General features: G+C 37.9%; 4 protein-coding genes across 7 annotated transcripts; 3 read left to right on the top strand and 1 right to left on the bottom strand.

Annotated features, from left to right (window-relative positions):
• The first annotated feature begins 923 nt into the window (after positions 1-923).
• On the top strand, positions 924-2,585 carry LOC112190486 (polygalacturonase). The gene is made up of 4 exons (XM_024329916.2): positions 924-1,406; positions 1,491-1,780; positions 1,935-2,163; positions 2,273-2,585. The coding sequence occupies exons 1-4, from the start codon at positions 963-965 to the stop codon at positions 2,495-2,497; spliced, it is 1,188 nt and encodes a 395-aa protein (XP_024185684.1). The 5' UTR covers positions 924-962; the 3' UTR covers positions 2,498-2,585.
• A 12,484-nt stretch (positions 2,586-15,069) lies between these two features.
• On the top strand, positions 15,070-18,613 carry LOC112186338 (ankyrin repeat-containing protein At5g02620). Its single transcript, XM_024324717.2, has 4 exons — positions 15,070-15,315; positions 15,443-16,228; positions 16,515-16,924; positions 17,360-18,613. The coding sequence occupies exons 2-4, from the start codon at positions 15,721-15,723 to the stop codon at positions 18,212-18,214; spliced, it is 1,773 nt and encodes a 590-aa protein (XP_024180485.1). The 5' UTR covers positions 15,070-15,315; positions 15,443-15,720; the 3' UTR covers positions 18,215-18,613.
• On the bottom strand, positions 17,959-20,974 carry LOC112186343 (probable thiol methyltransferase 2). 3 transcript variants are annotated; one of them, XR_002930740.2, is made up of 9 exons: positions 20,615-20,974; positions 20,380-20,525; positions 20,200-20,286; positions 19,847-19,947; positions 19,673-19,772; positions 19,384-19,430; positions 19,151-19,229; positions 18,651-18,912; positions 17,959-18,563 (listed from the first exon to the last, which is right to left on the bottom strand). XR_002930740.2 is itself a non-coding variant. In XM_024324722.2 (8 exons), exons 1-8 carry the CDS (start codon positions 20,829-20,831, stop codon positions 18,859-18,861), a joined length of 831 nt encoding a protein of 276 aa, XP_024180490.1. In that variant the 5' UTR covers positions 20,832-20,974; the 3' UTR covers positions 17,959-18,858. The 3 variants fall into 3 exon arrangements, 1 of the variants encoding a protein (XP_024180490.1); XR_005806262.1 differs by having other exon boundaries at positions 20,380-20,516; XM_024324722.2 differs by having other exon boundaries at positions 17,959-18,912.
• Positions 20,975-21,000: 26 nt separating this feature from the next.
• On the top strand, positions 21,001-27,503 carry LOC112186340 (transcription factor tau subunit sfc1). Of its 2 annotated transcripts, none has more exons than XM_024324719.2 (15): positions 21,001-21,286; positions 21,491-21,797; positions 21,924-22,016; positions 22,140-22,230; positions 22,459-22,525; positions 23,024-23,066; positions 23,822-23,993; positions 24,069-24,167; positions 24,513-24,581; positions 25,126-25,264; positions 25,367-25,565; positions 26,209-26,315; positions 26,496-26,532; positions 26,905-27,082; positions 27,242-27,503. In XM_024324719.2, exons 1-14 carry the CDS (start codon positions 21,152-21,154, stop codon positions 27,066-27,068), a joined length of 1,722 nt encoding a protein of 573 aa, XP_024180487.1. In that variant the 5' UTR covers positions 21,001-21,151; the 3' UTR covers positions 27,069-27,082; positions 27,242-27,503. The 2 variants fall into 2 exon arrangements, with proteins under 2 accessions (XP_024180487.1, XP_024180486.1); XM_024324718.2 differs by having other exon boundaries at positions 26,200-26,315.
• The last annotated feature ends 29 nt before the right edge of the window (positions 27,504-27,532 follow it).

Raw genomic sequence — 27,532 nt, 5'->3', positions numbered from 1 at the left:
ATGGGGACTAGCTATTTGAGTCCTGATATATAGAGATAAAGGACTGGGTGATCGACTTATTGATTAATGGAGTAAATTGGTGAAGGTCTAAAATGAAAGTCATCATGATGAGACCTTACGTACAGATCAACAATTAGTCGGATGGATGTATAGTCATATGGAAAATCAGGTAGTTTTGGAATCGGCTCAATGATTAGGAGATGATGGAGCAATGCGCAGTCACGAAAGCGCTGCTGGATATCGATGTCTTTTAATTCTTGTTGACTGGTGTTCATGGCTTCCCGAGCTGTCAATTCGGCGACTCCTCCGCCTGATACTCCTGCGGGGTTTCCTCCACGTGGCACATGCATATAATGGCAGAATTAATGCAATATTGGAACACCATACTACGAACTGCTAGCTTACTTCATCAGGAGGCTATAGGCCAGGACTTGTTAATTATATAGGTCATTCCCTACGTAAGCTCGATCTTCTGCCCTTTCGATTTTTAATTAGTTATAGATCAAATAATTGTTCCAACGTACATTAGTACTACATCCATCCTTATTAATTTCTTCCTAACTAACTAACTAACATGCCCGCCGTCTTTCTCTCTGTGTATGAACAATCTGTGTGTGTATATATATGTTGATAAATAAGCTATCACATGCATTCATCTGTCTCCGTACATATCAAAACCCAGAGAACATGTACCTAAGCCAACGACGTACAACTACAATAATACTTTTTCACCATTGACTTTGCCTTTATCCATGATAAGCAGCCATCCATCCTTTTCAAATTTACTCTTAATTAAGAATTGATGGAGAATAGATAATATGTAATTAATGTAATATATACTAGCATGGAATAACAATTATTGATCGAAGCACTATAAATACCTCCTAATTGCCTCTTTTTGTTCATATCCAAATCCAATTCATTCCTTCCTTCCACCTTTAACTGATCCATCGACCAGAAACATGGCTATCAATCACTGCGCGTGCCTACTACTTATCTCTCTCTTCTTCATGATATCCTTGTTCGGGTTATCGAATGCAGCCACAACTTATAATGTGATGAAATATGGTGCAAAAGCAGATGGGAAAACAGACTCAACCCAAGCATTTGTCAAGACATGGGCAGCAGCGTGCAGCTCTGCTCAGACAGCCACCATGTACGTTCCCAAAGGAAGGTTCTTGCTAAAAGCTGCAGTGTTCAGAGGCCCTTGCAAGAGTAGAATTAACGTTCAGATATACGGAACCCTGATTGCCCCTACTGATTATTGGGCTCTGGGAAACTCCGGCTATTGGATCTTATTCATTAAGGTCAATAGACTTGCAGTTTTCGGTGGTACACTCGACGCCAAGGGAGCCGGCTTTTGGGCTTGCAGGAAATCCGGAAAGAGCTGCCCTGTTGGAGCTAGGGTATGAATCACTCAGGATTTACATGTTGGTATATATTACTTGCTTAGCAACAAATTGTTTACTATATATCTCATATATGTGCAGTCGATAACGTTCAATTGGGCAAATGACGTTGTGATTAGTGGTTTAGTATCCATCAACAGTCAGCAAACTCATCTTGTGATCAACAGCTGCAACAATGTAGTGGTCAGAAACGTTAAGCTGGTTGCTCCGGATGACAGCCCCAACACTGATGGCATTCATGTGCAGAGCTCAACTGGTGTTACTATCACTGGCGCAACCTTGCAAACCGGAGACGATTGTGTATCAATTGGTCCGGGCACCAAAAACCTCTACATGAGTAACATCAAGTGCGGCCCAGGACATGGCGTAAGGTACATTCTTAAGTTAAAAAAAAAAAAAAAAGCCGAATTTTTTTTTTATGACAAAAAAAAAACTCGAAGTTGGTACTGGGCTTAATGGCAATTAACAGTGATTTTGACTCAAGTGTGCTTAAATTAATATTGATGATGATGCATAATGATGCAGCATTGGTAGTCTAGGCAAGGCAGTGAACGAAGCTGGGGTCCAAAATGTGACGTTGACGAATGCAGTTTTCACTGGATCGGACAATGGTGTAAGAATAAAGTCATGGGCCAGGCCCAGCAATAGTTTTGTGACCAACATTCTCTTCCAGAACATCATGATGCGGAACGTTGAGAACCCCATCATCATCGATCAGAACTATTGCCCAAATAACGAAGGTTGCCCTAACCAGGTACCTAGTAATGAATAGTTAAATCACCTACTTACATACCATTTAGTTGTCTTTATAAATGCCATTAATCTTCAACTAATCTATGTAACATGCATGCATGCACGAACAGAGTTCTGGTGTGAAGATTAGTCGAGTGACATACAAGAATATACAAGGGACGTCGGCAACGGCGGAGGCAGTGACATTTGATTGCAGCCCAAGTAATCCGTGCAGAGGGATTAGATTGCAAGACATCAAGCTTACATACATGAATACGGTAGCCACATCTTCATGCAAGAACATTGGTGGAAGCAGCACCGGAGTACTCATGCCCCAGAGTTGCGTGAGAAGTTGATTGTACATGTTTGATTACTAGCTGTTTTGATTAATTAATGTTAAGATTAGGAATAGTGGTGATGGGTGGGTGTGCACACCAGATGGATATGCAGTTATTATCCATGCTTCCATGGTTGTGTGTTGCAGTAAATCCCATGCATATTGCCTTTGGATGTATCGATCTATATGGATTACTTTTCAGAATTTTATGTTTTGGTGCACTCAGGTCTTGTATAGTATTGCAGTAATTACTGATACCTATATATCATTGTAAGTATTTGGGATCGATCCAACGTGAGTCGAAGGTGGACTAATCTAGAAAAATTAAGAAGCTGATGCATGATTACATATATTTATAGTCTAGTGTCCAGAACCTTTAATTAATTGAGAATCATATATAACAGGCTGCTGCATCCGTAGGGATAGAGTCGTTTATTTGACTCCGGCCGGTATGTCATATATAGACTCGTATGTGTGTGACAGACATATGGACACTAATTCTCGTTTGACTTGAAACCCAGAAAACGTAGTGGGCCGTTGAGTTGGTCAAAAAAAGGATGCCTGGCCATGCTATAAGTGGACATATATGTCATTTTCATCCAACAAACTTTAGGTATATGTCAACTAGCTAGCTCTAGAGTCGAGAACAACCGAGCTAGTCAAATTTGATCATATCGATCCATCTGGTAAACGATATCCAGGCATGCATGTGGATGTGGATCATAGTTCGTGGTGATCGAACACTGGGTTACTCACCAGTCACTACCACTGGACGTATATTTAAGCCTCCACTGCCTCTCTTTGTTATAAAGAAAAAAGAAAAAGTAACAAGTAAAAGGAAACACACATGGGCTGCGCCCAGCGCTAAAGCTAGCTTGATCAAAATTAGGAGTTTATTTATTTAATATATATACTTTTTTCACTAGCGCCTCTTCTATTCTGAAAACAAACGTCGTTGATGATGATGATGAGCTAGTTATGAGACTATGACCTGATGATATAAACACACACCATGATCAAGTCCTGTACGTATGGAGTATGAAGTATTATATGAGACGTTTAAGTATAGATACACTATATCTACACTCCATAATACCTAGGTTCTTAATTTCAAACATCAAAATGCACATCATTTCCTCCCAATTTCATATCTTAATAGGATTCAAAATCAATTGTAGCATAATACACACGCATCTAGCTCCACATGCTGCAATGTTATTGTTAGATTAAATATATAACATGTACTTAATTATATTCTCACCTCAATTATATGTAAAACTATAACTAATATATCATATATCTCAATAGCAAGAATATTTCTACTATTTATAACATTATACTTGCATTATTAACTTAAAATTATTATGTCCGAACAATTATCAAAAAGTAGAAGTGATGCATGACTTGATACCATATTCATTATTAGGATTAATTGTGTCCCTCATACTACCGGTTGCATTATATCTGTAAAAAGAAGTGACAACAAACCATTAAGCAAGTGAATATAGGTTCAGAACTCACTTCAAGAGAACAAAGCCAAAAAATTTCGCACAAAAATTGAACTAAAATTTGATCAATACTAAGAGAGAGAAAAAATACAAAGTGAGAGATAATGAGAAATTGTATAAACAAGTATAGACGAAATGAATCGCACTAAAAAATATAAGAACGAAGAAATTTGAATTAATTGTGAATAGAATGTTACTTGTAAAGTTAGATTAATTAAATTGAACTAAAGATGTTACTTTTAAGAATATGAATTAGCTATTAATAACTAAATTGAGTATATCAATAGACAATAGATAATCAATTACATATCCACCAAAATGATAAAAAAAAAAGATACTCGTCATCTTATTTTGAGAATCCACCTTGCATGTTCAAGCTTGCATATCTTTTTTGCATTTCATTTGCTCTGTCTTGTAGCCATTTGTCATACTTTCTTTGCTTTACCACATTACGGCCTTGCGGGGGTGCTCCACCACTCACCCCATGCCATCTTTTCAACTATTTCAGATGTTGACAACATTTGCCATTTCCACTTATTGCTGTAACATTTTATACTTAGGCCTCGTTTGGTTCGTGGAAAGTAAGCATCAGGAAAGGAAAATTGTTCATTTCCTGTGTTTGGAATGCAAAAGGAAAGGAAATACTTTCCTAAAGCAAAGGAAAATAGGGGGGAAAATGGTTCATTCCATACTCCAAAGGAATCACTTTCCCCCTTCTTTCCTTGCATTTATTACTCACAACATATTATTTTATTCCATTAATTACATACTTTTTAACAACTTTCGGGATAACTTTCCTTACATTACCAAATATCAGAATGGAAAGTTCTTCGGAAAGTTCATTTCCCTTCCCATGGGAAAGACAAAGGAACTACTTTCCTTTCCGCGAACCAAACGAGGCCTTAGGGATAATGATTAATCAACATTCCCTCAAATGCAGGCTTTTCAATTCAATTAAACAGTGTTTTGGTAGAATAATACAGTATGATCAACTTTAAGCAAATTAACATTTTTCAATGAGCTATAGTCCACAAAATTATTTTAATATGTACATATGAATTAAACGTTTTTGTTTATTATTAAAAATATAAATTAGGTCAGAGTATAGTGCCAACTTGTGCAAAATTGATGTAATAACAAAGTTATAAATGAATCCCCTTTCAATTAAAGAAAAAAAAAAAAAAAACTTGGGCGAATACTACTTATCATTTCTCTAAATAAAATAGAGAATGATTGTCACTCTAGGAGATAAATCATTGCCCTAAAAAGTAAAAGGAAGACAAAAAAGAAAAGGAGACATAACCTTCAAGTTATCCAAGCATTATAATACAAGCAAAAAAAAAAAAATCTTAAAAGAAGACTAAATGATAATTTTTTTTGCAACATTGAGAATTTTGCTAGTAGCTTGTGCGTATACAGAAGTTATAAATAATGTTGTGGTTCATAAGATTGCAAGATAACACCATTGCTGTAAGCCTGTAATCCATGAATTAGAAGTAAACAATGAACGAACTCTACTCTTGAGAACGATGTACTTAATTTATATTAAATTTGTTGCTGACAACATATTACTTGTTTCAGTTATTTGGATGTGAGAATTTTTATTTTATTTTAATAAATTTCATTGTGAATTTATATAATTATAAAATGTGATGTTATAATCTCATTGAAAAAAAATAATTTTGTGCAGGTGTTAGGGTTGTTTCTTTTGGTTGTGCCATTTCTATGGTGTCTTCTCCATGGACATGGACTAGTTTTTTTAAATAAAAACATGTTGTCAATGTAATTGGGAGTCGCCTTTACATGTGCACTGGCGGTTTTGGTATATGGTGTCAGAAGGGGTTGGTCTCTTCTTGAAGTTGGTTGTATGGATGTATCGAGACTCCTGAAATAAGTTGGTTGTCTGTGAGGATATATCGAGACTCTTGGAATAGGTTGGTTGTCTGTAGGTTACAGCTGACCCCCTATTGGCTCATAGTGCATGTAATTACTAGTGATATATTAAGAGTATGAGTAGGTCATATTCTATAGTTGGAGTAATTGAAATTTACAGTGTCATCCCGTCGTTGTAATCTTTTAAATTAATAAATGTTCCGTCTCTCCAAGTAATGGGGAAAATGTATCGAACACAAGCCTCCAACAATCACTCAACAGACACAAGAAATAAGGAGTAGCAAACTCGTAGAGTATGGCAAATCCATGCCACAAATAAACTGATTTTGTTCATAAACTATAAACTATCTAACAACGATTACATTACCCATATTTATAGGGTTTACAATACTTGGAGAATAAGTAGACTTAAGCTAAAATGGAAAGCTAATTAAATGTAAAACCTAAATTAAATGTAAAAAGATACCCTAAAAATATCTAAACAATGAAATATCAAATATTACAAATCTATAATAAAACAACAAAATAATGCATTTGATGTTGCCCATATGCACCCGCATCACCAAGAAGAAGAAAAAAAAAAAAGGGGTTATTCCCGCATACCCAAAAATCCTTGGTATTTTTCCCAATTGCCCAACACTTTGGTATTTCACTATTGACAACAGACAAAGACTAACATGGATAGTTTTAACAAACAAATGCCCTCTGTATCCTATGTTGACCTTAGATTCTTCTACCGTTCTATTCAGTCAAAAGGAAACAATAAAAAACATTAAAACAAAAACAAGACTAGCCTTCAACATGCCACATTTCGCCTAACGACTTCCTGTCTAAACGGCTACTCACAGGGCGGAATCACTGCTGCTTGTCCTAATTTTTCTGTTTTAAAACTGATTCTTTTGGCTGAACAGTAAAGCTTTAGAACTTTAGCTTTCCATGGGATGCATGTATGCATTTGAATATTCAAACTTTGACATAGTAAACTATGCATGATAAATATGAGTACAAAATGTAAAGATAATGACATAAACATAAATTAAAGAAGTGGGTGAACATCCATCTGAATTTATTTATTCAAATATACATATAAAACTTTAAACAATCAGAGCCTCATTCTCAGGTAAACAGCAAAAGCTGTTTAGCTATCCATAAGAATGAGAACAGTTACTTACTTGTATTGGAAGCACACTACTTCACTCCTAAACAGGAAAGGAAGCACACTGCTATTCTACTATTTTTATTATCAGAGGAGTTTTCTGATCTAATTTTCGAATATAGAACTAGTGCCTTTCTCTTCGAATGCCTTCTAAGAGAAGCTGAAGCTCCTTATATAGGGAGCGGAACTCAAACTAGAATTCAAAATACAAAAATGTACAGGACAACTCCGTGACTTCTGCTTTTCGTAGTGCTCCTGCTGGTGGAGGTCGGTCAGGGAAAAGCAAAAGGAAAAAGTGAAATGTTTTTCACTTAACCTTTTCTTTTTGAAAAGGAAAAAGCAAAAGTAGCTTTAGAAAAGTCTAAAGTTCTACAGTTGCTATTTTGGTGCTGATTCTTCACCTGTAGCTTCACATGTTCTCGTCCGTTTCAGAATGGTGGCCAAAGACAAAGGAGTTGTTGTCTGTCTGGGCCATGCGAGTTGTTGTTGCATTATCCTCGACGTCTGTATCAACATACATCTTGTAGTGGTTGTCATTTTCAAGTTTTTCCACCCAACGCATGCATGCCATTGTCGAGTCTATCTCTTTTCTGGTTAGAGATAGGAATATATCGCTGCTGACTACGTCAGGATGATCGTAAGCAGTGATAATTGTCTTTTCTCCTGCTGCCAGGAATGTGTTGTTGATGTCTTCAGAGATGATCTTTTTGATGTAGTCAAGAGCCATGGCCTTCATCCAGGGAATGCTAGAATTTGGTTGGCCGTTGTATGCTACACAGGCTGGTTGAAGATATCTTCTTTGAATAATTCTTACATAATGATATGGAGGAATATATTCAACTTCACCATCTGTCTTCTGGATCCATTCAGGAGGTGTGGATCTGAACTTCAGACGAAGCATACAGTTGTCTTTTCTGATGTTCTTGACCGTGTTGACAATAATAGGCGGCAAGCCTCTCAGATCATCATTAGTTTTAGTCCATAAATTATGGACAAAACCATTTTCAACAAGCCATAGCTTGTGTTCTTGAGGATGTTCACTCTGAACATTTACCAGGTATCTTCCAACATATGGTCCTGAGACAATAAAGAGGGTTGGAGGAACTAGGTTTTCAGGATTGTGCCTTCCTATCAGATTATGGAATTCATACCAATCTGATTCATTGAGTGCTATGATAGGGACCCTAGCACTTTCTGGACTTTCAAGGAAGGATAGTTTTTCTTTCCTTACAGCACTCCGCTGTGTATGAAGCTCTTCACCTTGTGGTCTACCATTCTCGTAGAGTTCTTCAGCTAATGCAAACAGAGCTGGGAACATTAATCCACTGCTTCTTTCTTGAAAGGCAAATAAGAGATTGTCCAGGATTGCCTTCTGGTGATACGCTAGTCTCCTGCCAGTTCTGAACACAGGAGTATCAAAAGTTCTTAATTCGTAATTAAAAACATTTATAACTCCACTAGGAGTTGGTCTGCTTTTTGGCAAAGCAGCAGCCGTCAACGGTCTTGATGTGCCTTTACCGTCTGCCGTTTGAGACGGGCTAGCCAATCCTTTACCCTGGGATTGATCAGTTGAGGCCAAGCTTTTTGAGCTTAGCAGAAACCTTTTAAGGATTTTCTCCTTGGTTTCTTTTGGATCTTCTTCAGATTCCTGTTCTTTCCCAGTCCTTCTGCTTCTGGGATTACGACCTTCGTCGTCTTCTCTTTGGCTGAACATTGCCAGTTCTCTGGTCAATGCGTCTGGAAGATAGTTCTTGTTTCCTGCAATTAATTCAACAGTATAATCATATTGGTTAAGAAACAATTGCCAGTTGGCTAATCTTCCTCTATCAGCAGCTTTGTCAAGTTTAAAATTTTTAAAATTCTTTACTCTAGCACAATCGGTGCGGACAGTAAAGGTTTTTCCCAGATAAGCTGGAGAATTTAAAATTGTTTTCTTGATAGCTAAAATCTCTTTTTCCCCTGTGGGATAATTCAGTTCTGCAGGGCTGAACTTGCCACTACAAAATTTGCAGATCTTTTCAATGTTAGTTCCAGGCGCTCTCGCCAGAACAACACCGGACCAGTAATTATCACTCGCATCTGTCTGGAGGATAATTTCATCATTCTCTTCTGGTTGTTGAAGAGGAGGGAGGTTCTTGCAGAGGTTTTTTATCTGCTTCACGATCTTTTCATCATCTTCTGTGAAGTTCCATTTCCTTTTGGAACTTGTCTTGGGAGATAACATTGCTGTTAACCCTGAGATTCTAGGGATGAAATCTCTCCCATAATTTATGACACCAAGGAATCTCTCTAGACTCTTAGCATCAGGAATTTTGTCTGGGAACTTCCAGATCTTTTCAAGGATGTGAGGTTGGAGCTTTATGACTCCATTCTTGATGTTTATTCCTAGGAAATCAACTTCATCGAGGATAAAGAAGATTTTCTTCTCACCTAGGATAATTCCATGCTGGACTATCAGCTTTGCTACCTCGTGGAGGTGCTTCATGTGTTCTTCTCTGTTTTTGGAGAAGACCAAGATGTCATCTATGTAGACGACGCAGAACTCCGCTACATGCTTGAAGATGTTGTCCATCTTTCTTTGAAAGATTGAGGGAGCTTGCTTGAGACCAAAAGGCATTACTAGCCACTCGTAATGACCTTGTGGTGTTCCAAATGCAGTGAGAGGTACACTCTCAGGATGCATCTTGACCTGCCAGAAACCCGACTTTGCATCGAATTTCGAAAAGACTTTAGCTCCTCTGAGCTGGTTGATCAGGACTCTGACTTGAGCGATTTGATATCCGTCTTTGACAGTCTTCTTATTGACATCTCTATAGTCAATAACCATTCTAGCTTTTCCTCTTAGATTCTCTGCATGATTTCTCACGTAGAATGCTGGAGCATGATGAGGGCTAGTGGAAGGTTGAATTAATCTCTTTTTCAGGAGATCTTCAATATCACTTCTGAATTCTTTTTGATCTTCCTCTTTGTACTGAGGAATAGCTTTGACATGGCAGATAGCATTCATGTCATGCAATCTCAATTCACAGACCACTGGGTCTTTTTCCCAAAACTTCTGAGGATTTGTATCCACATTCTGCTCGAGTAGTTTCTTGATTTTGTCAAGAGTGGGAGTTTGTTGAGACTCAAGCTTGTTCTGAAAGTGCTTGAGGTTGTGCTCGTGGATGAAACTAGCTTCTTCATCTTCACTAGCTTCTTCTTCTTCTTCTGAAGATTCTTCAACAAGCAGTTCTTCTTGTTGTTTGATTTGGAGTATGGGTTGAAATTTGGGTTTGTAGGGGGTAAGATCACCACTATTCTGTTGCGATCTCTGATACTGAGTAGTAAAACCGGGACCGGTCACACTGAATGCATGTGGGAGGCGGTCAGCCCAGAACACCCGTTCTCCTTTTCTGAAGCCTATCGCTTCTTCATCCTGAATGAATCTTTGTTGGAGAATAAAATCATTGCCCAACAAGAAATCAGATCCTTGGCCTTCAGATTGCCAAACATTCTGGATGATAAATGTTCCTCCACCAATGGTGATATGAACATTTTTTGCTACTTTCTTCATGGTGAGATGGCTTCCATCGAATGTAACACCAGTAGCTGACTTTTTCTTGTCTTCGTTCCAGAGTTCTTCTGGAATTGCAAATCTCTTTGCAACAGTAAAGCCTGATCCATTATCTACAAAAGCATGTAGATGATATTTCCTGTGATCAGGGAACTTGAGTCCGATCTCTATGTAGTTGCTGTATCTACTTGTAGAGACGGCTTTCGATTGGTGAGGCTCATTTTCTTGAGCTTGTTCCGTTGGAATGAACGGTTTACATTCTTCTGGAACATTTTCCTGAGTGGGTGATTTGTCATCATCATCCCAATCTGTAAGAATTATTTCTTTGCTGTCTGGATTACTGAACCAGGGGGGTGGATCATATCTGACTTTGTAATCAAACTTGCCGGAAGGTTGGCCAAGTAGATCCCATGTACCAGTATCCGCAGCTATCTCTTGTCTTTCTAAGAGATGAACCTTTTCTGGTATTTCAACCAGTTCAATATCTTCATCGATTGTTTCTTCACCGATGATTTCTTCCTTTATTGCTGAGGAAGATGGTTGTTGTTGTTCCATAGTCGTTTCTTGGACTACAGTTGTTGCAACATTCTTTGTTTGTTCCATGGTTTCCTGGAACAGAGTTTCAACTTCTTTCGCTTTCTTCTCAGCGAAATACTCTTCATATTCTTGCTCAACCCATTGGCTGACAAGACCATTCTTGGTTTTTCTTCTTGCTTCAGCTATGAAGCATTCTTTGTGATAAGTTTTCTTAGACTCTTCGCAGAACATAGGGAGACCATTCTTCTCGTGACATAAGCAGTAGTCACAGACGAATGAACCAGGGTTGACCTGATAAGAAGACATGAAGGATTCTGTCTTGCTTTCTTCCCAGTTTTTGACTTTCAAAACGTTCATTTGTCTGGATTCGAAGTACTCTACTTCAGAATCTATCTCAGACTCTTCTGATGAACTTTCTTCTTCTTCGGACCAGGCAGAATAGACTGACCTGTCGTCATCTTCATCATCAGAATAGGCTATTTCGTAGCCTTTCATGTTTGCTACCTCTACTATTTGCTCATATTCTTCAAAGAGAGCTTTAGTAGATCTGTTACCCTTTTCTGGGCATTCATTGGCATAGTGCCCTTCAGCTTTACACAACCAACATCTGCAAGCTTTCTTGCTAGGTTGTTTATGCTGCTGAGTATTCTTCTTTTTCTTGAAGAATTTCTTTTTTGGATCTTCATCCTGTTGCTTCTTGTAATTGGAGCTCTTCTTGAATCTCCAATTCTTTCTCTGATTACTCTTTTTGAATTTTTTCGAGTAATATTTTTCTTTTTTCTTCTTTCTGTGGAATTTGGATTCATGACATCCCCAGTTAGTGGGCATATCCAGTATTCCGTAACAGAAATTTTCAACTCCTTTGAGTTGCTTCTTGGCCATCATAGCTCTAAGATTGGCTTTGCATTGCTCCTTCAGTAGTTGCCGGATTCTGTCGGCAATTCCTCCAACTGAAAATCTTTCAATTGGTTTTTCAGCTATGCTTTCTCTCACAGCTGTTCTCCATGGTTCAGGGAGCTTTCTGTGCAACAGATTAACTAGATCAGTATTCTCTAGTTCACCAATTGTACAGTAATATTCCTGAAATTCATTCAGGTATTCTTCGAAATATCTCATGTCACAGATCTTGAGAGCATAGATATTCGACTTTGCCGTTTCTTTGGCTTTCTCACTCAGATTTGAGAGATCTCCACAGAATTGATCGTACAGGGGTACTGCAAAATCATACGGAGACTTTGAATTTTTTATCTCTTCAAGCCAGTCTCTTCCTCTGGTAGTTTCCTTGAAAGATAGGTAGTACTTTTTTGCCACTCCAGTGAGAGTAGTTTCATAGTACACCTGCAAATCTGGTGCTTCAAATTTTCCAAGGGTCAGTGCAGAAGCCATCATCAGGCTATCTACCCATTGGTCAATGGTTTTTCTTTTGTCTAGACTCTTGTCTAGATTCAACCAGATGCCATAGTTCGTGATCGGAACTCTTGGCAGATTGTCCTCGGGGACGAATCTTTGAGAATTTCTTTCTCCTTTTTTACCCGTGGGGGCTTTCTGAACTGGGAGTTTCATTTCCCTTGTTTCTTTTTTTATGAAAGTTCTGGAGCTTCCTCCTTCTTCCATTTCAACATCTTGGTAAGGAAAGACTTTTCTTGTCTTTCTGCATTTGAATTCTTTCATTTCCTCGATTAGTTTTTCTAATCGTTCAGGACTTTCACAATTCTCAGCTTCTTTGTAAAGATCATAGAGCTTCTCGGCTCTGAGCATATGGACTTGTCTGCATAGATCAGCTTCTAGATCTTCTTCTGATATCGGCTCTTCTATAGTGGGTCTTGTACCACTGATACTTGCTTCTCTGGTGCTGTAGCTTCTTCTCAGAAGATTGCTGTTCATCCTGAGGTTCTCAGGACAGACATCACTTTTTCTGTGATTGTCGAAGTTGAGGCTGATTTCTCCAGTTTTTCTACTCTCGTAGATTTTTGCTTTTGCTCTTTCCGGTTGCTTTTTTGGACCGGATAATTTCCATTCAAGAGGAAATGTTACTTCATTCCAAGTAACTTTGTGGATCTGTTGTGAATGGTTCTTCTGATTGGTGAGGAATCCAGTAGTAAGACCTGGGATATTTGTAATCCGTGTCTTAGGGGCTACTGTAGTACTCATCAATTTATAGTATATCCTGTATACTATTGCTAGTTCTTGCATATCTTCTTTCATGGATATGCCATCTGTCTTGACTCTCAGTCTGAGACAATGAGCTGCATCTTTCAAGCTGGTGGTGAAGTTGGGGAAGCAGTTGAAATATGCCACTTGGTCACATAAAGATGCTTCGAGTGTTCCCAACAGACTAGCTTGGAAGTCTGTTAACCTGTTGTCCTGTAGCACACAGAGGACTGAACAGTTTATACCTTCTCGAGCGAGCAGATTTATGCCTACTTGGACTGCTCCAATATGCATAAATTGATATTTTTTTGCTTGTGCTCTGGCAACTTCTGCTAGAGTGATCAGTAGAAGATCAGTCTCTCCACCGGCGGTTGCTGGGGTTGTAATCTCCAGTAGTTTAAAATAATGGCTGTCCATTAGATCAAACTTTCCTCTTTTGTAGATCTGTTTGAAATCTAACTTTGGGATTGAGGAATTTTTTACTTCTTGTTCAATCTCATTGAACTCAAATTCTTCGGCATTTAGAAGTTGAACTCCTTTCTTTTTTCCAAAGATGCTTAACATCTTCATTTCTCTTTTTTCCGGGTTTTCATACCGGATACTAGTCTGACTAGTAGATGGTTCCAGAAAAATCATGTTTGGAACACGATTTGTGTCTGGTTTTTCTAATGGTTTGAATCCATTAGTCTTCTTTTTTACTGTAGGCAATTTCTTGTCCTTCAGTATAGAATCCAGCGTTTTTTGCTGTTCTTTGATTTTTCTACTAACACTTGTTAGTTTTTCTTCTTCCGTTTTTGGAAGTTCTTTGATATAATCCAGTTTGTTTTCCAATCTTTCCAATTGGTGGATTATAGCAGGAAATCCTTCTAGAGTCGACTGACATCTAGATATTTCTAGTAACAACTTCTGATATTTCTCATCAGAAGATTTTAGTAGAGAATTTATTTTCTCTAGTAACAATTCTGACATTGTTCCCATTAAGGAGGGGTTCTCCTTTGAGCCTTTTACAAGCTCTGATACCAGTCAAGTGCGGATCTAACCAATGCTCAAATAATTCAGAGGTTTTTGTTCCTCTTCCAGAACATATAGGAGATTTTCTATCTCTTCTTCTATCTTATAGATTCTAGTCTGAAGTCTATAAATAATATCCCAGTAATTGGGAGATTCTCTATCAAGGCTGTCCCGATAGGTTTTTAATTTTCTCAGTTTTTCTCTCTCTTTCTGCAGTTCTTTAGTAGTATGTTTGCATATAGCAACAAGCTCAAGTCTGTCTACAATTGAAATTATGAATAGTAAATTGTACTGTTTACCTTTCGAATTTAGAGGATGACTGTCAGCTTCATACATATATTCAAATGAAACAAACTCTGATGGGCCCACCACGTTTCTAAAACAACATATATAAATTTATGAAAGAGACATATGCAGATGCAGACTCTAACAGACCAAAACAACAAAGGGGTACTAATGGTAGGGATTTTGAAAAGACGGGTAGGTAGGAAAGAAAGTGAGAAAAAGTTGTGTAAAAGAGAACAAAAATAATACACTGGGGTTTATGAGAAGTATTTTCCCAAATTTGGGGTGTATGAGCATTAACCCAAAAAAAAAAAAGTAGGTTGAGAGATAGAATCTAACGGCAGATTAAAGTATCCTGCTCTAAAACTTGCAAAGTAAAAACATCATGTGTGTCAGTGTGTGGATGGCGTTGTCAGCAGTGGTTTGTTCTTGTCGTCTCCTATTCTCGTGTAATTTGTAATTAATATCATACAAATAATTATTGGTTGGTGTACACTGTACATAAATTTATGATGGTGTTGTCCTCTCACTGATTATACCTTCTCTCCCTCTCTCAAACTCTCTAAAAAAGCTTCAGACTTTGCAGAGCCAGCGACACAGAGAAAGCAAGCAGCTCCTAGTCCTGATCTATAACCCCGTGCCAGTCTTCTCTCTTCTTCTGTCTGAAGCCATGATCGGTATGTCTATCTAGTTTTTGGATTTTCCGATACCTGCCGGGTATTGATGAAAAGCTCATGATCAAGGTACTATTTTTGCTGGGTATTGATCTCTTCTGCTGCTACTTCACCTGTTAGCTTGCTACCTGCTTTCTGGGTTTTCCATGTTGCTTTGATTGTTACATCGGTTTTGATATTCAATATTTCAATTCAGTTTGGATAAGAATCAGCTTTTGATGCATCTGAAACAAAGTTGGAATTCCAAGTAGGTAGAGATTGGTGAACATGTTTATTGAGATATCTGCACAAGTTCAAGTTCTATATGATTCCAACAACTAATTCATCCAGGAATTGGGATTCATAGCGTTACTGTGGTGAAGTAACTGTTTCTCTGATCATTGCAAAACTAGAAATAGGTTTTTGGCATCAAAATCGGAGAATCCGGATCCCAACTGGTACTGTAAATTTTGTTGTTCCATCAGAATTGATATTATGGAGAGACAAAACAGCTTTCGGACAGCAAAGATAGAAAAACAAGTGAGTTTCAATGGGGCAATTGAGAAACAGTCTAGTTTCCGCGGGGCAATGGAGAAACAGAAGAGTTTTCGCGGACTTATGGAGAAGCAGAAGAGTTTTCGAATAGTAATGGAGAAGCAGCTGAGCTTTATTGGGGGCGGCAGCAGTGAAAGGAGGAAGAGCAAGGAGTCACCTGGTAAAAGAGGTGACTCCCAACTCCACTTGGCGGCTCGAGCAGGGAATTTAGATAGAGTGAAAGAGATTGTTGCGACTTGTAATACTAGTACTAGTAGTGGTGATGCAATTGGTTTATTAATGTCAAAGACAAACCAGGAGGGGGAGACTCCCTTGTATGCCTCAGCTGAGAATGGTCATGCCGTAGTTGTCAGGGAAATGTTGAAGCATATGGACCTTCAATCTGCATCCATCACAGCCAGAAATGGCTATGATCCATTCCACATTGCTGTAAGACAGGGCCATCTTGGTAAGGCACTAAGATAGATAATATTTCCACTAATTCAATAGATTTATATGCTTCAATTGCATGTGGATTTTTGGATATATAAAGCAATAAATTGCATTTGGTTTCCTGTTCGTTAGCATTTGGTATCACTTAAAGAGTATCAGAAATGGAATCCTTATGAACACAGAAAACAGAAAGCAGTTTCACGTATACTATTGATGTAGTTTAAGAACTTGATCATTTTTTGTGGTTGTTATTCCCGATTACCTTTTACTTCTTTTAATCCATTCGAAATTGCTGCTTTCAGAGGTGTTGAAAGAACTTCTGCAAGTGTTCCCCAACTTGGCTATGACCACAGACCTATCAAATTCGACTGCCTTGCACACAGCTGCTACTCAAGGGCACATTGAGATTGTAAATCTGCTTCTGGAAACAGACTCAAATCTTGCTAAGATAGCCCGCAATAATGGTAAGACTGTGCTTCATTCAGCAGCAAGGATGGGGCACTTGGAAGTTGTCAAATCCCTACTCAGCAAGGATCCAACCGCTGCTTTTAGAACAGATCTCAAAGGCCAAACTGCACTCCACATGGCTGTGAAAGGCCAGAATGAGGAGATTGTGCTGGAGTTGATAAAACCTGACCCCTCAGTTTTGGCTGTGGAAGATAACAAGGGAAACACAGCATTGCATATTGCTACACGGAAGGGTCGTCTTGAGGTGACTACACAATATTCCTCTGTTTACTTTCAAGTTTCAACTTTTTTCTAGTCTTATGAAATATGACAAATCAATATCAATGATTCAACTTTCAAGAATAGTAGAGTTTATTTTATATATGCAGTAGTTTAAGGCCTGTAATTATCGTATGTGATATCATGTTTCATTTGTATTGAATGAATGGGGAAGTTGGCAAGTATGGTAAGTTGGTAACATAAATTTCTTTTGTGTGGTCTGCATGCTCTCCTACGGAATATGTTATGCTATTGTAATTGCTGTCAGTGAAGGAGACAATGTAGTATAAGCTAGCATTTTTTCTCATCCGATTATGAAATAAAATCAAATTCTGGAATAAATGGAATAGCTCGTTCATATTTTAGTTTACAGATATCTTACTGAGATTTAGATTTATGAAAGTGTAAAATGTCATTGCAGAATGTACGTTGTCTATTGTCCATTGAGGGAATTAACATCAACGCAATTAACAAGGGTGGGGAGACTCCGTTTGACATTGCAGAAAAGTTTGGAAGTTCAGAACTTGTTTCAGTATTAAAGGAAGCAGGGGCCACAAATTCTGGAAAACCTTCAAATCCAGCGAAGCAGCTGAAGCAGACTGTGAGTGACATAAAGCACGACGTCCAGTCCCAACTCCAGCAGACACGTCAAACTGGTGCCAGGGTCCAGAAAATTGCAAAGAAGTTGAAGAAGCTCCACATTAGCGGCCTCAACAATGCTATAAACTCAGCCACTGTTGTTGCTGTGCTCATTGCCACCGTGGCTTTTGCAGCCATCTTCACCGTTCCAGGCCAGTACGTGGAAAAGAAAACACAAGGGTTTACGCTTGGTCAAGCCCACATAGCAAGAAATGCAGCTTTCATCATTTTCTTCTTGTTTGACAGCCTGGCACTATTCATCTCCCTTGCTGTTGTGGTGGTGCAGACATCTGTGGTTGTGATTGAACAGAAAGCGAAAAAGCAGCTTGTTTTTGTGATCAACAAGCTCATGTGGTTGGCTTGCCTCTCCATTTCGATTGCTTTTATTTCTCTGTCTTATGTGGTGGTGGGTTCACAGTCCAGGTGGCTTGCTGTGTGCGCAACTATCATAGGCAGTACAATCATGCTGACTACTATTGGCTCCATGTGCTACTGTGTCGTCTTACACAGGATGGAGGAGTCCAAATTGAGGAACATTAGGAAAGCTGAGAGCAGGTCCCGTTCCTCCTTCTCTATGTCTGTGGCATCGGATCATGAGATTTTGAACAGTGAGTACAAGAGGATGTATGCATTGTAAGAAGCTTCAAGCACAATTGATTGATGCAATTTGAGATTGGGGCTAGGCTTCATATCAAAGAAATCAAACACAAGGCTTTGGTTGGCAGGGCGACCTTTGTGTTTAGGATACTAGGACTGGAACTACTGCTGTTCTTGCATAACCAGTCAGATTCTATTTGTATGACTGTATGAGCCCACATGGTGTAAATGAGGACATATCTAGAAATATGTAGGCGTCTCTATTGAAGAGTATTATTGGGTTTAGCAACCAAATATGAGGAGAGGAGAAGATATCCGGTTCTTAATACTGCCATCTCTTCATTATAACATTGAAGAACGTATTTGTTCTCGTCTGTACATTCTGATCTCTGTGGTTCAAAGCAGATTGAATGAGAATATATACAGATGATTCGTCTTAGTATGTGCAAGTTTTTTTAAAGTAAATAATCAGATACCTTTATCAAATGATCCCGAGTCAACAGCAACTACTAATCTACTCTCAGGAAGGATGAGTGATGACGGTAATACCAGAGTCAGGCTTACATGTCCGGATTCTAGACGAACAAAGAGGAATGAAAATCACTACATAAATGTCCAGTTCAAATTTCACTATTTTCAGTTGGAGGCCACTCGATGCTTTAACTAGGATAAGGATTATCATTGTCATAGAGAGGATTTACTTGCAGGCCTCTTCCACCTTCCTAGCTTCTCTCGTCCCTGAAAAATAATGATGATGTATTTAGAACTTAACAGTTGCTACATTATATTATTAGTTCTGTGCAAAAAGGTGAATAGCCCAACTGGAGTGAAACTTCATGGACAAAACAAAGTGCAAAGCAGCAAAAGCTACTACATGGGATTATCTACACGAACATAAATAGACAAGCGATATATCAGCATCAAGCTCACAGTCTACGGTCTTTCATCAGATACGAGAGCAACCTTCTGTACATACCTTGCGAGGTAGGACAGCCAGATGATTATCCAAGATGGAGATTGCTTTAAAGCCCATGGGATGCAACACCTCTTCATAACTGAACATTTAAACCAAGAATAAAGAATACTGAGTATATTCTTGTAAGCAGAAGTCAGTAATATATGTACATACTCCAAATCTTAGAATAAATGAAAACATAATTCAGAACTAAAAAAACAGAAACTAGAACAGAATCTGGAGTAAGAACCTACTCTGAAACAGACACTTTATATGGGGGTCCACCAAGATGATCACTGATCTGCCATAAAATCTTTTTAATACAACAGAACTATGTGAAACCATTCCGAAATGGGCAAAAAAAGATGGAAACATTGCAAATAATTACCCTCAAGATATGAATATTTAAAAGGAGTCGGCTATTACCAATGAAAACTGAAAGTGGGGTGTTATATAAGTATCAGATGGATGTGTTCATGTCCATTGAAAGGAACATTATCAAAGAACAGATGCACACAGAAAAAGAAGGAGTTAATTTATTACTGGAAACATTAGCGTTATGAGCTCTCCATCTGGTTTTAAGATGTCCCTCATCTTTTGTGCCCATGCTGATCTCATGTCTGGTTCAATAGCACAGAAGAACCTGTTCCATTAAACATGATCAATGAAGATATTTTTCAATGGAAAACAAATACAGTGAATTCGAAGCTAACTTACGTATAATCAAATATGAGATCAAACAATTCAGTTGGATGCCAGGTAAAAAAGTCCACCTTTAAGAAGGTAAAATGCATTGCATTGGGTAGTGAAGAAAACAACTGCCATGACATTCAAAACGAAAGATTTGAGTAAGTAGCATTCTTATCGGAAATACCTAGATCATATCTAACCGAAGACCGATTCAGTGTGCATCCTAATCCTATCAGAAACGATTCAGTAGGCATACCATTGAGCAACTAAGTGCCACCATACAGAATACAAAAAAAGGACATTTTCATATTAAGAAGAGATCTTAGCAGGGACTGCAGGAGTATTAAAGAGATAGCGAAAGGCCAAAGCAGGGGCCTCACCTGGAGGGCCTTGTTAATGGCATTGTGTGAAATGTCTAAACCGGTAACATGGCGTTCAGGGCATGCAATCTCTACAACATCATAACCCTGCATGTCATCCAAATGTATTGATGAGTCATGAGTCACAGGCAGCAAGTAAGTGAATAAACAGATGAAGCTAGGGAAGGAAGAGAGACACACAGTGCCGCATCCAGGGACAAGAGCCCTGCCCTTGGGAAGGGCTCCCAACCTATGAAGATGAGCAATAACAGGAGTTGGCTGTCCTAGATCCCAAGGGGTGAGACCTTGCTCCCAGCACTTGTCCCAATCACCACCACCAGCACCACCTGGTTGATAATTGATTCAATCATCTTGATCAAGGAAGGGAAGGAACACATTTTGAATGATTTAAAAAAAATTAGAAAACCCATTTGACCTGTAGAGTCGCTGTGCAAGAGTTGCTGAAGCTCGTTAACACCACGAGGTTTGTGGTTCTCCCGACTCTGACTCTCGGGGTCTCCTTGCTCTCTCTTCTTCGTCATCATCATCCTCAGTTGGAGGAAGACCCTTGTTCTACTTGTGGGAGGAATCAAAGGCAGCAGATTCAGATTCCTCCTAGTCCGAATCAATGATGATGAAAATTGAGAGGACATATGATCCTCTCTTTCTCTGCTGATAGATAGGCCTAAACTGTTGACTCTGTATTGCTGTCTCTGCTTTCCAAACTAGTCTGTTATCTGGCTTCGGCTTTACCCACACCCAAGGAAGTTTTTGAGGACCGTCCGAAGAAAAAAAAAAAAAAGACGGACTTGACTTTGGGGCGCTGCCTACTCCCTTGAAATAGAGCTGCCTAACCGAATCCAAATCATTATCATCGAAGCTTCCTCCATTCCTCTGAAGCACAAAAGTTGGCTTCTCTCCGAAAATCCAAAATTGTACAAATACCCAATACTAGTAGAGCCATTTTGCGGTAATGGGAGTCGTAAAAGATGGGACGATATCTGGGTTTCTTCCTAGCAGCCAAGTTTTTGGTGTCCACTATCCTGGTTATCCTTCCTCCATCTCTCGAGCCATCGACACTCTTGGCGGCACCCAAGCAATCCATAAGGTATCCATCCCTCCTTCCCATTAATCATTCTCTACTACAAGTATGCATCTTTTTATTTTGACTTGTTATTCTAGCTTCCTTCCTTTGCTTCCTTAAAACTTAAGATTTACTGTGAAGATTGCAAAAAATACTTTTGGCATTTAAGACAATTTGTTGCAATAGGCTTCTCTGACTAAGTTATGCTCAATTGTGGCCACCTTGCAGGCTCACAGCTCACACTCCAACAACAACAACAGGTTGGAGCTCCATTTCCGCCATGATGACCCCTATTCGCATCCTGCATTTGCAGACCTTCGTCCCTGCAACAGTTTTCTGCTTAAAATATCTAAAACTAAGTCTGCTGGTGGACAAAACGATCAAGTTTCCGTGCAAGATGCACATAACTTGGATACTTCTATACAGTTAACTCAACCTGAACGTGACTTACTTGATGGCAAACAACCTGAAACTGATCAAGTAACCGTTTGCGCTGATATTGTTGCTCGTGTCCCACAGGCTTATCACTTTGATGGTTAGAATGGCCCTCCTTGCACTAAACCTGTTCCGTCTCCTTGAATTGTCTACGTTATGGGTTTTCCTTACAATTTCAAAACTGATCTTGAGTGGTTCTTTGTTCCTCTTTTGACATTTTAAAAAGGAATGGTAGACTACCAGCATGTCATTGCTGTTCATGCTGATGTTGCACGCAAGAGAAAGAGAAACCGGGTCGAGACAGAGGAGCCGCACTTTGGTAAAAGTCTTTATCTTCACTGGTTTCTTTTGGTAGCTTGTAGCTTGTTATTATAATTTTTCGTACATTTCTTACTTCACCAATTGTTATATCTAGTTACATTATTTATCTATCTATTTGTAGACAGAGGTGGTCTTATGGATATTGATCAGGAGGATGTGATGATTCTATTGCCCCAACTTTTTGCACCCAAAGATGTTCCGGATAATTTAGTGTAAGAGTTTTTTTGTTAAACTTTGTTACAGGCTTTGCTCAGATGAACTTGTTGTCCTTCTTCTCTGCTTGTCCTTTCTATTTTATAAAAATATTGATGTGGATGCCTTCAAGGGAATGATTCATTTTTTCTTTAGAAATAATATCTCAGTGTTACTGTATCTCAAGATGGAAAACCATTAGGAGACTTGGTGTTTCCACCCTTCATTAATTTCGTATTATCTATCAGGTTGAAACCATCAGGGACATTGAGTGTAAAAAAGAATCAAGAAGAACCTGTGCAGCACCAACCGGAGGTGAGTACATTTGGTGGCCAACTCAAATGTATTAAGAAGATCAGTTCTTGCCTGAATGTTATGGAATTGTTCCCCATGAGCAACTCCATTTGATTTTCTTTAACTAAAGATGTTAGCTTCTTTTTTATTTTAAGGTGTTTCTCTTCTTTTTTTTCCCATGCACTGTGGTGGCCTGTCTCTTTCTGCTCATCTGTAATACATTTTTCACTATGTAGTAAAAAAAGTGAAAACAAAATCGAATACATAAATATATGTTCACCGGAATTTGTGTGAATTTTCTGGCAAGACACTTGATCTTCAATTATATATATGTATATGTAGGATAATTTTGAATCAGGAGCTTACTGTTCCCTTCAATGAGAACCTTGTATCATGTAACATTTTGATACTACAAAGATTACGATAGTAACCTAGTGTTTAGTTCTTATTTCAGATTATCATGTAAGATCTTAAGTAGCTGTGCAGTGTTCAAACTGACATTTATTTTGTTTTTCCCAGATGGATATGGAGCCAGTTCTTGCAATTGACTTTGGAATCACTGATATCCTAATGGTTTATTTCAGTATGCTATTTATTACCTATAGCCAAGATTTATTTTAAAGTCCCATGTTTGTGTTTCCATATTTGTGCATATATATGTTTTCATCCACAAAAAGATAAGAAATGTACTGGGAAGAATCAATAATCAGTGCAGCTCCCTGGTGATTAGTCTAGCTCTATGGATTGCAATGTCAATGCTAAAATGCATTCTGAGTATTGCTTGAAAATGACATGGGAATAAAGTAGTTTTTTTGGGTCAAGACTAGATTAGGTCGGTGAACTCTGTGAATCCTTTTTGTCAAGCTAATCTAGTCTTGCATCAAGCATATATGCATTAAGTAAGGTCTTCAGGGGTGTGCTTTGCAGTTTGAACTGCAGCGCATGTGTCTATCCTTATGCAAAGAAAAAAGGTAGATTTACATTTACGCTTCACACACACACAAATTTAGTTATGAAATTGTAGATTATAAACTTCATAATTCTCTCTCTCTCTCTCTCTCTCTCTCTCTCTCTCGTTTTTGTTTTTTTTTGGGGTGTTTCAGAATGTCACTTGTCGTTTATCCAGTCATACTTTATGTATAGATTATCATAGATTTCTTTTAGTTTTTCTCTTTTATGCATTTTCGCTACTCCACAAAAATAGAATAGTACCGGAAAGGTCAGAGACTTTCATATCCATGGCATGGAAATTATAAAGGCTGAAATTTCAACACAATTCCTCCAAAGTTTCGCATATGTTGTACTTAACATTCTTACAGATTCCTAAGAGAACAAACTGGGAGGAATATATACTTCAAGATTCAGATCAGTGGGAGTCACAGATGGCCGTTTCTAGCCTGTTTGATGAGAGGCCTGTATGGCCAAAGGATTCAGTAACTGAACGCTTGCTTGATAAGGGCTGCAGTTTTTCAGATCATATGCTGAGAAGGTTAACTACTTGTAGAGTCCCTGTCTTCTATTCTTACTCTTTGTTCTGTTGGTTGAGGTCAGTCTCTTTTTGCAGGCTTCTTTCTAGAGTTGCATACTACTTTTCTCGTGGACCATTTCTCAGGTTCTGGATAAAAAAAGGATTTGATCCTCGGAAAGATCCTGATTCTCGCATGTGAGACTTATACTAGAGCAAGCTACTATCTAATATTTATCCTCTTTTTATCTCTTGCATATAATCAAAAAAGTTTCTTCATGCGAAAATGTTTATTATTTTTTTTATTCTATTTTGTTTCAAAAAAATTTCTTAACAGAACTCTCTTGAAAGTTGAAACTATTTTTTTGTTTTTGAAAATCAAGTCAAGAATCCTATAAAGTAGAAGAGAAGGATGCTCATAATTGTATCATAATATTTATAAATGGGTTATATGAAATGCGCACACACAGAGACTATCAAATGCACAATTGAAATAATTGGACCTTATCTTCATTTTTGCTTACTTTAATTTTTGTTTAGCAGATATCAGAAAATTGATTTTCGAGTAAAACCACCATTACAAGGTTATTGTGAGGCTAATTCAGCCAATCAGTAAGTTTATCTTTCAAACCTTCCTTTTGTTATCTTCCTTTTATCTTCACGTTTGCTTAAGACTCGCAATGACATATATATATATATATAGTAATAAACTCGTTTACTTCATTAATATCGTGATGTAGTGTATATCTTGGCCCTTTTTTCCTGTTTAATTTTCAATATCATTTGTTGTGTTTTTTCTCACCTTTTTGTTCCTATACTTTTTGTTAAAGGATCTTGAATGCCAATCACACTGAATGCAATACTGATACAGTTGTCCAAAAACTGGCTTTTCAGAAGCATCAGCCATCTTACTTTTCCCCTGCTCTGTAAATTATCATAATTTGGGTCCTGGATGTTAATATTCAAACGTATGTATTTGTCTTCCATTATTTGGAGGATACTCATCATGGACCTTGCATTGGAATTGGTGCATTATTGATCTACATTCTATCTCTGAATCAATCTTTTCTGGCTAGAAGCGCTGAAGATCACATTTAATCTTGCCATTCCAGTTGTTCATGTAATTATAACCTTTTCCTTTGGGGCTCTTACGCAGACTAAAGCATAAATGGGGGGATTTATGTGCATTTCGAGTGTTTCCTTACAAGTGCCATACAACATTGCAACTCTTTGAACTTGATGATGATTACATTCAAGAACAGATAAGAAAGGCTCCAGCTCAGACAACGTGCTCTGTAAGTTTCTTGAATCAAGCTGTGCTGCCACTTTAACTATCTCTTTTCCCAATGTTTTGCAGCTTTGTTTTAATTGGGGACATTTTGCTTATGCGTGTGCAGCCAGAGACGGGATGGTTTTCATATAACTTGCTTGAGAACTTGAAACATCGCGTTCAGGTGAGGTTCCTATCCGTATACCCAAGACCGGGTGCAGAGCACTTGCTCAAAGCTGCTACTGAAAGCTTTAAAAAGTCAAAGAGGATATGCAATAAAGACAACTTAGTGCGTGATGAAATTGTCCAGCAACAAGCCAATGCAGGTACAAAAGGAAAACTTCACTTGTAACAAATCTAATTGCTTTCATTAGTTTCTGTCATAATTACTGATATACTATTTAATTAAGAGCATGTTTTTCTTGTATCATCATTTTTCCATTATATATTCACATGTTTCTATGTTGAGAATTTGCAAGCTACAAAATATTCCAATATCAAAGAAAAAACTACTACAGTTTTTCTTTTCTGTAGGTCTTACCAACAGTATCTTCTCCTAGAATACTGTCAATACATATAGCTGTACATAGTGGAAAGTAATTACATTCCCATGTTGACAATATATGCTTCTTTTCTAGCACCCTGTGCAGATATCTTAATATTATATTTGAGGATGAGGGCTTATAATAAAATAAAAAACTGATTCCTACAAATATGCAAAAGATCTTGCTACTTGTTCTTTGATCTGTGTTTAAATTTGTCACAGTATATTCCAATGTTACTGACATTCCCAAGTAGAAATTGATATCTTCTTTATGTACTCCTATTCGGTTGTTCAACTCTTTTTTCCTGGTAACGTACATAACACTTCATTTTTTTTATCACAATGAGATATACTGCTTGTCTTTTTCTTGATTATTTAAACTAGTTGGGAGTTACTTATCAAGTATATTCCCCTAGAACTTACAGGTGATGTCGATGTGGAGGAACCCAACAATGTTGAGGATGATGAGGAAGATGATATTGAGGTTGATAATGGTGAAGAAACATTAGATACATATGATGGACATGATCTGGTATTAATCTTTCAATTATGTTCTGTTAAATGTTATTTCTTAATGATTATCTGTTAGATCACTTTTTCACCTTCTCTTTTCTCTAAATTATCGTATAGTCAGATATACATATTTTGCATCTTAATTATTTTAGTGCGGTGCTTCCATTTGCTGACTTATATCATGTTAACCTGTTTGTAGGCTGAGGATGGTGAAATTTCTTTGCAGCCACATTCATGTATCCTTCTATGGTTAAACTATAACAGCCTAGTTTTTTAATTGCTCTTCTTGAGTCTTCTTTATACTGATAATTGATGTTCTTGGCATGATTTGAAACAAGATACCATATTGTTTTTGGAACTTTTTCCATCCTTTTGTAGCAAAACTTTGAAAGTTTGAATCACCAATGAACATGAATTCAACATAGATAATGAGCGTTCATGTGCTCGTTTTTTTTTTCTTTCTTGAAATGAATGCTCCCTTGTTTAGTGTAGAAGGAAAGTGTAGCAATTGCTCAGTCTTGTAAAAAGAGCTTCGTAACAAACTAATGCTTACTGTTTGAGAATTGTTCAAAGCCTGTAATCTTTGGATTTCCTATATATATATCTAGATCTTAACATGGAGAACATGTCAAGAACTCATTTACAGGAGCTTTTTGGTAGTTTTCCATCCCCTGAAGCCGGGGGCAATAGAATACAAGATGCATATACCAGTGATGAAGAATACCAGATTTATGAGCAAGATAGTGATGGCAACTTCTCTGACGAAAACTAATGCTAATTTCTAAGGTTCGTTTTATCCTTTGTTGTTTTGCGTTTTAAAATTGCAGGCATCCTTTTTTCGTGCTTAATGCTGTTGGTTCTTTATGACTTGCAACTTTCCCTTCATGAAATCCCAAGTGTTTATCTAGTTTTTGAGTTTTCTAACACTAAAATGATGATTATCAGTTGCTGCTGAGATAGACCATCTATGTGCTGAAGCAAGGCAATTTCATTGGCAGCTCCTCAACAACATTTGAAATTTTGGCATTCATGTTTTAATGAAAAGGCCTTGGCTTGGAGTTGATTAAAAATAGATGACTAATTTTGGGGCAGCTACAATGTAAATTTCTGAGTAGACAACTATATATTAAACTAGATTGCTCTTTGTTAACAATGGTGATCAAAGTTTCTCATTTCTATTCTTAAGCAACTGTATTCTTGAGTTTCAGATGAGTTGCTTTTCTAGTATAGCAAACT

This window comes from Rosa chinensis, chromosome 2, assembly GCF_002994745.2.
Source record: "Rosa chinensis cultivar Old Blush chromosome 2, RchiOBHm-V2, whole genome shotgun sequence".
In the NCBI taxonomy this organism is placed as follows: Eukaryota; Viridiplantae; Streptophyta; class Magnoliopsida; order Rosales; family Rosaceae; genus Rosa; species Rosa chinensis.
The sequence above is the reverse complement of the archived record's forward strand: the minus strand, read 5'-3'. Positions and strand labels throughout refer to the sequence as shown.